At 23.6% G+C, this 8,714-nt stretch overlaps 1 protein-coding gene across 1 annotated transcript; it reads left to right on the top strand.

Moving 5' to 3' along the window:
- Positions 1-2,202: 2,202 nt before the first annotated feature.
- Positions 2,203-8,714, top strand: LOC137831591 (NADH--cytochrome b5 reductase 1). The gene is made up of 9 exons (XM_068639333.2): positions 2,203-2,399; positions 3,169-3,310; positions 3,427-3,517; positions 4,371-4,448; positions 5,554-5,634; positions 6,363-6,452; positions 7,625-7,690; positions 8,006-8,092; positions 8,492-8,714. The coding sequence occupies exons 1-9, from the start codon at positions 2,237-2,239 to the stop codon at positions 8,582-8,584; spliced, it is 891 nt and encodes a 296-aa protein (XP_068495434.1). The 5' UTR covers positions 2,203-2,236; the 3' UTR covers positions 8,585-8,714.

Raw genomic sequence — 8,714 nt, 5'->3', positions numbered from 1 at the left:
CTTATCTTCTTTGTTATTTTCTCTAATATTTTTTTTTCTCTCCTTACTCGCTTTATTTATGCAATTGATCTTGAAAATAAACTCTGATTTTGAAAATAAACTCTGATTTTGAAAATAAACTCCCTTTCTTTATGTAACTGAATTTGAAAATAAACTCTGTATGTAACTGATTTTGAAAATAAACCATCTTTTTCAATTCATAACCACCGCTTTTCCACCTCTCTTTCAATTCAAAGCCACCCCCACTACGTATACCAAATATTGTAGAAAAAAATAAGAAATGACACAATAACGATAATACAATAATAAAATTAAATATTAATATAAGGATAAAATGGGAAAAAAAATTAAGAGCGGTTAAGAGGGAAATCTCCTTTATATATAGGTATAGATTAATATTGTTAATATTGTTTAATATTGTTAATATTATTAATATTATTAATATTATTAATATTGTTAATATTATTAATATTGTTAATATTATTAATATTATTAATATTGTTAATATTGTTAATATTATTAATATTATTAATATTATTAATATTGTTAATATTATTAATATTATTAATATTGTTAATATTATTAATAATAATAAGTATAATAAAAATCATAATAATACTAAAGAATTTATTTGGTGTAGTGGTTAAATTTTCTTTGGTTACTGAAGGAACTTGGCTTCGAATCACCGCAAATTTTACTTTATGGTGTCAAAATATAATCGGTATGTAATTACATACGGAAAAAATTTGTATGTAAACCTGTTTACATACGAATTTTAATTCCCGCTCCATGGCGCCAAAAGTTACATACGAATATAATCTGTATGTAATTCGCGTTTTTCTTGTAGTGGATTTTAGATGAGATTATGTATTTTTTATTTTTTATCAGAAAAAGTAATAAATAAATGTAAAACATTTTAGGGATATTTCAACTCTTTACGTTAATATTATAATGTCAATATAACCTCTCAAAAAAGTCTAAAAGCATTACATATAACCCAAACATGCTTAGGCCTTTGTAAAACTTGTCTTAAGACGGGCAACCAATTATCATAGTTTTAACTGTACCTATATCGACAAAGTGGGCCTAGATAGTACTTGGACTTTGTTATACAATTGTTGACGTGTCGGTTACCTCTTCGTTCCTTCCTTCATGTCTCCTCCTTTAATTGTTGGCGCTTGGATGGGGTTAACCTAAAAATGGTACTTCAACGATCTAGTAAGTATTTTGTGTAAAAAATGTATATTTTTAAAACTGACTAAAGCGTACCTTACACCTTTGTCAAGGGTTTATTTATAGTGTTCCGTCATAGACCCTTATTGTGATGGGTTGAATATCAGTTGTTCACTAATGTGTAACAATCCCTCATTTATAGGGAGGTATATTGGTATATGAGTATGTTGTTGAAGAATATCTTTAATATCTTTCGGTTAATCAGTGTTTGTCTCATTTCTTAGAGATGTCATCCGCATAATCCGAGACATGATTATAATAACTCATAAAGAACTATCATAATTGTCGTTGCTTTCATTTATTAAGTGCCTTGAAATGTGTTTTGATATTGTCAGTCGATCATCGAGACTGTGAGTAACTTGTCCGGTACCGACCGATACACTAATCAAACATCAACCAAAAATCAAAGTAACAGCGAATTTCAAAAACATCTAACGGCTAGTAAAAAAAAACAACTAAAAAAACTAACAATGGAAGTACAAACAACTATATATCTTTGTGTTGATCTATTATCTGACTTTATTATGTGAATGTTAAAATTTGACAGACAAAAGTAATTAAACAAAAAATTTAATTATTAATTATTGAAAGGGCTGTCATAATACTGGTTATATATATAAAATTTATCCAAATTATTTAATTATAATATTAAAAATCATTACATTACAGTTTTGGAATGTTACATTATATGACTTTATGTTAGACAGTCTTGGGCTCATTTAAAGCTGGTGGTATCTCATTTATGAGAGACAATCCAACTTGATTAAATATATTATTGCTATCTTTTTTTTATTATATAAAACATTGAGAACTTTATTTGGTAAATGTTAAAGTATATAGACGGAATATTGTGTCTTCTCTGAGACACGTTTGAGATTATTCTTTGCTTCATCTAACGAAAACAGTGAAAAAAGGAAGAAGAAAAGAATAAAGATGTTGTGATTATAAATATGGGAAGAGTTTGCATGGTTATGAAAGGAGAATTGATTTGTTGGGAAATCAAATGTTGGAACTACCATTGAACATGGCTCTTCGATTCCCCAATTTGGATTTGCAGTCTCTGCCATTTGCCCAGAATCTGAACCCTGAACTGCTTGGTGCCATTGTAGCTCTTCTTGCTCTTGGCTTCACTGCAGCTTACAAATATCTCACCAGACCACCTAAAGGTAACACTGCTCACTCAAATTATTGGTATCTGAAATAGTTTCTATTATTAATAAAAAGTTATAAAGTAATTGCTAAACTAGTATCTGACTATTAGTTACCAATGTTTTAGCTACTACCTACTTATGTTCTGAATTAGTCTCTCTGTAAACCTTTTAAAGACTAATTTAGAATGTAAAATATTAGTAGCTAAAACTTTGGTAGCTAATTTAGAAATCATTTTTATAATATTTTATTAATAATAGAAACAATATATTGAATTTTTTAGTCTTTAACTTAATATCTAATTTAGTCAATGTAGTGACTAATTATTTTTTGTCTCTAAATTTGATTACTATTTGATGATTTTCTTATAGTGAATAGATCAAATTATAATACATAAATGAAATATAATTGTTTTCTTACACTATTAAAAAATTATTAAATAAAAAATAATATTAAAGATAAAAAAGTATTAAATATTATTTTAGAAACCTAATAAATTATTGATATCTAAATTAATTTATATTATTATTAATAATTTTTAAATAGATATCTAATTAACTAACTATTTGATGTTTTCCTTATATTTAAATAAAGGATTATAGTTAATTAAGGAGGACTTTTTAATGCTGTTAGTTTTTATTTTTAGTCAATAATTCTTTATATTGTTATATATAAGAGGAAAAAAAACTAATCAAAATTAATTAATATGAAATGAAAGGTGCCATAATTTGAGTAATTCACTAGTTTTTTGCATGCAAATTTACTATGAAATGGAAATTTTTTCAGGATGTTTGGACCCTGAAAATTTCAAAGAATTCAAACTGATAAAGAAGACACAACTTAGCCACAATGCTGCAAGATTCAGATTTGCTCTTCCTACTCCTTCTTCCATATTGGGTCTTCCTGTTGGAAAAAATATACTTGTTAGGTCTGGAAAATATTTAAATATTATATTTATTTTTTATCATGTTTAATAAATCATACCATAATTTTGAAAAAATTAAAAAAAAAATGTATAAACTTTTAACATTAACTGTTAAACAGAGGAATAGATAGCGAAGGAGAAGAAGTTAAGAGATCATATACTCCAATCACGTTGGATTCAGATGTTGGATACTTCGAATTGGTTGTGAAGGTAAATATTTTGTAGAAAAAATTTGCAAAAAGATAAATTAATTCACCTATATATTTATAGTTTAAATACATTTTTTTCCAAATTATAGGTTTATTTAATTAAATTTTCTTTAAAAGAAAATTTCTTTGATAAAATAATTACTTTGAACGTGTCCAACTTTCATTATAATAAAATTATTAAATAACAATTAACTTTAAATACCAAAAATAATTACTGTTTATATTTACCAAATTATATATTATTTTAAAAATTAAAAAACTATCTATACTTAATATAATTTTTATTATTAATAAAAATTTATAAAATATTTTTTAAATTGATATTTAAATGAAATAATATTTATATATAAAAAATTAATTTATAAAATGTCTTTAATTTAATCAAATAATAACTTATTATTTTAATTTTTAAAATTAGTTTCTATTTAATGATTTTTTAAATATTTAAATAAAATATTTGGAAGAACTTTTTTAAATCAACTATGCTTCTGTCATTTTACAATTATTACTTTTTAAGTACAGACAAATATAACAACTATTTGGGATTTTTCTTTCTGGTTTTCTTACTCCCTTAAACGGTCCTAAAATATTTTTTTAATTAAATATTGTGTAGATTTTTATTTTGATCTTTCAAATAAATTTATGTCATATTTTCCCTGAGATTATCACATATAAAGTTAACAGAGTCAATGCCACGACATGAAATACAATATGATTTGTTTAAAGACTATGAATAAAAGAATTACTGAAATAAAAATTCCAAGATATTTAGAGATAAATGTATATATTTAAGTTTTGTATTTATTGTTATTTTCTTGTAATAATCATATCATATTCTATTGTTTTCCAAGCAGATGTACCCAAATGGAAAGATGTCCCACCATTTTAGAGAAATGAAGGAAGGTGATTATTTGTCTGTGAGGGGTCCAAAGGTATTGATTTATTTCTTTAATTAGACAAAATAAAATTTAATTCAAAAATATTAGACCATAGTGATAGATAATTAATAAAGATATTAAGTATGATATCTATTATTTATAAGATTTTGCATTAAGGGTCAGATAAGACTGCTGTAGAAAATGTGTTCTCTATAAGAATTCTAAAAAATTTCAAAACAAAAACTTACTACAAAAATTTTATTATGGGACTAACAAATGTTGTTTAAAATATAGTTTAAAATATAGTTTCTCGATAAGATATTATCGTGGATATAAATTCTCTTATTTATTCTTAATGTTGCTCTTCTTAGTTTTCTTCCTCACAAGCAGAAAAGTTTCTTCATAAAGAGATAATGGATAATTAATGTTTATTACATTTTTTTGATATATTGAAAATATTATCTTCAACTTTTTAAGTTAAATTTTATAGTCTTTCCCAGATATATAAATACAAAATTTTAAAATGTCATCATGGAATATACTCAATAGATCAGATACCAAAATTTATGGATATGATGTCATAGTTAATTAAAGAGAGATTCGTAACATTTCTCTATATAGAAAATGTGTTCTTTTATAAGAATCCTCAAATTTCCAAAACTATAAAAAGGTAAATTTTTTATTTTTTGAATCTTACTACAAAATTTTGTATTATTATGTAGAACCAACAAAATGTTGCTTAAAATATTAAGATGAGAGAATGAGATCTTATATCACATGGGATGTAACATGGCCATTTACTAAGTAGTGAGAGGCCCACTAAAAAGTAATATAAGATATAAAAAAAAATTGCACTAAAAATGTTTCAAATTGGTAAAACTAGTTTATAAACTAGCTAATAGATGAGGATAAGAGTCTTTTTTTTTAATTAATGAACTAATTGCTAGCTCATAATAAGTGTGTATCTTATAATTTCTGAATCAATAAACTAAATAATTTTAATTTTAATTCTATTAAAATATAATTAAATTCTTATTAAACTTTTGGGAGGATAAATATGAGATATAATAAAGGTTTTTTTTTATCTTGAAAATAGATGATATTAATTTCAAAAACATAATAGGATATTAATTGTATTGTTGAGAATTGTTGAAAATAGGGACGTTTCAGTTACAAACCTGGGCAAGTTAGGGCATTTGGAATGATTGCTGGAGGCTCAGGCATAACTCCAATGTTTCAGGTACCAAATACATTTTTTTTTTTAAACAAAATATTATATTATATTTAAATATTACTTTAATACATTTAAATATTACTTTAATACATAAGAGTTCGAATAGATTACTCTCCATCTCAAAATCTAAAATTAGTCAGACGTACTTCTATCACCTTTCATTCTTTCAATTTATTACAAATCAAAGCCATTTTTAGAAACAAAAAATAATTAGTTGTTATAGTGACTAAATTAGAAATCAGTTTAGAGACTACAAAATATTTTGTTTTCTAAATTAGTTTCTATTGTTAAATAGTTTATAAATTGATATCTAATTAGCTACCAAGATTTTTGTTACCAAATTTAGAATCTAAATAATTGGTAGTTAGAACTTGGTAGCTAATTAGATACCAATTTAGAAACCATCTAACAATAATAGAAACTAATTTAGAAACCAAAAATTATTTTAGTCTCTAAAATGGATTCTAATTTAATCACTATACCAACTAATTTTTTTTTTTCTAAAATTGGTTTCTATTCAATGTTTTTTTTAGTACTGTATTTAAACTTAATTATGTTTTAATTTCTAAATTTTACAAACTAAACCACTCTTTTGGGATTAGAAATATTTTTGGTTAAGTTTTTAAGTAAAGTTTAGCTTATTTTAAACCTAATTAAGTGAAGCAAATATAATTATTTGGATGAAATAAATAGAAAATAAGGTGATATTTGCTTTTGTCCATCTTTTGTTGCAGATCATAAGAGCCATTCTAGAAAACCCTAAAGACAAAACAAAGGTGCACCTAATTTATGCCAATGTAACAGTGGAGGACATTCTGTTGAAGGTAATGTTACAAAACCTAGTTTTTTTTATAATGTTTTTGTATAACAAGTAGAATAGAAAACCAACACAAACCAATTATTATGCTTAATATCTGTCACGCCATTGCAACTCTTTTTCCTTATTTTCTAATTAGATTTTTGTAATGTATAAATAAAATAAAATAGAAGTATAATAGGAGAGATATATAAAAGTAAAATGAATTTGATAAAGTGAGTGGAAGCAAAGTGTTTTATATGTTTTGAATGTTTAGGAATCTTGAACATGTAATGTAGACTTATAACTTTATCTTTATTCTCTTTATCTACATATTTGTACATTACTTATTTAATATTATTCTTTTCTTACTAATAAAATAAATAAAATAAATCAAGTTTTTAATTTATTATATTTAACTTGTGTTTTATCAGTGAAAAATTAATTAAAAATCACTTATTTAATATTATTCTTTTCTTATTAATAAAAACAATAAAATAAAACAATTTTTTAATTTATTATATTTTTTGTTTTATTATAAATAATTAATTAAATTAAATGGAGTGGTCCAACTCTTATACTTATTATATTTATTTTTAAAAAAACTTTCTTGTTAAAGCTTATGCTTGTCCAAAACAACTTGGTTATATAAGTTGATTTTTTTTTTAAAAAGATAAAAGAAAAATAATTTATTTTTGTGTGTCACTATGCCCATGAGATTTTTTAATTACAATTTAAGTTTACTATGTTATGATTTTTTATAAAAAAAAAACTATCATATTAAGTATTATTATGAAATTTCACAACTAAGTTAAGATGACATTTTAAATTTCAATAATCATCTATATTACTTACTTGAAAAAATTATTATTAAAAAAATTATTATTTAAATTTATTTTCAATTTAATTTTATTTAAAGCTAAATATTTCATTAGATATATTTCTTTTGCATTACTTAAATTTACTACTATAATAATTTTGATGAATTATAATTTAATGTAACTTTTAAACTTTAAACGTTGACTCATTAATGGTATCAATAAGCTGATAAAAAAAATTAATGGTATTAATAAAGGTCATTATACTAATTCAACTTATTTATTTGAATCTATTTCTTAGAACATTTATAAAAATGATGTCTTTTATTCGTTTTTATTTAATGATTTATTTAAAAATCCAATTATCTGTATGGTGGTGCAGGAAGAACTAGATAATTTTGCAGACAAATTTCCTCGCAGATTTGAAGTCTATCATGTTCTTAATAAGGTTTGTTGTTTATTTATCCCAACCACCCCATTTCGGATTCTTCTATAATATTCGAACTTTTCAACCCAATATATTAAATATCTCTTAATAATATATTTTAAAATATATACTACTACAGTTATTGTAGGGTATTATATATAATATCCTTCTTATAAAAAAAAATTAATGTTTTAACTTGATAGAAATCTCACTATCAATTTATAATATATAAATATAGGTAAATTTTATCTTATTAAAATAATTTTGTAAGAATAAATTAAATAAAATTAGGAATTATGTAGATTTAAATTTCTGAAATTTCTTGCTTACTTGCAGGCTCCTCCAGAATGGAATGGTGGCATTGGGTTTATATCGAAGGAGATTATTAAATCACATTGCCCTCAACCAGCACAAAATATTCAGGTTCAATTCCTTTCTACTTACCAATACCATCTCAACTAACAATACACTTAAAAAGGATAAATTTCTTTATAGTTATCTTTAGAAGAAGAAAACAAAAATAAAAATTAATTTAAATATAAGTTAGATAATAAAAATTATTTTTCTCTTTTGTACAAGGCTGAAACATCCATAATGTTTCGTTATTTAATATATTTGTTATTATTGATAAAAAAAATTAAAAACTAGCATTTTTTAAAAAATAAACAACAAATTGTATTTTAAATGAAGACACCAAAATTAAAAATTTAAATGAAACAAAATTGTATTTAAATGTTAAGAAGAACAATTGACCCTTAGATTAATACTTGGGTAGATTTTTGGTGATCTTATATTTAAAATGAAATGGTTAAATTTGTGCAGATACTAAGGTGTGGTCCACCAGGTATGAACATAGCCATGGCTACTCACCTTGATGAACTTGGCTACACATCAAACATGCAGTTTCAGTTCTAAGATTCAATCATCTTCTTCTTCTCATGTACTTTTCATATTTGTGTGCTAAACAAATTTTATAACATTATTCATTTTATAATAATTGATGCAAAGTGATGAGAGTGACACTTATGAGCTTAATGTTTCTTTC

The sequence above is a fragment of the Phaseolus vulgaris genome, chromosome 11 (assembly GCF_051622355.1).
Source record: "Phaseolus vulgaris cultivar YP4 chromosome 11, ASM5162235v1, whole genome shotgun sequence".
NCBI lineage: Eukaryota > Viridiplantae > Streptophyta > Magnoliopsida > Fabales > Fabaceae > Phaseolus > Phaseolus vulgaris.
Note: the sequence above shows the minus strand (reverse complement) of the source record. Positions and strands in the feature narration are given on the sequence as shown.

Coding starts and splice junctions, on each gene's coding strand:
- LOC137831591 (XM_068639333.2), top strand. CDS start 2,237: ATGTTGGAACTACCATTGAACATGGCTCTTCGATTCCCCAATTTGGAT. Junction 3,311..3,426: donor GGAAAAAATATACTTGTTAG/GTCTGGAAAATA, acceptor ACTGTTAAACAG/AGGAATAGATAGCGAAGGAG. Junction 4,449..5,553: donor TGTCTGTGAGGGGTCCAAAG/GTATTGATTTAT, acceptor TGTTGAAAATAG/GGACGTTTCAGTTACAAACC.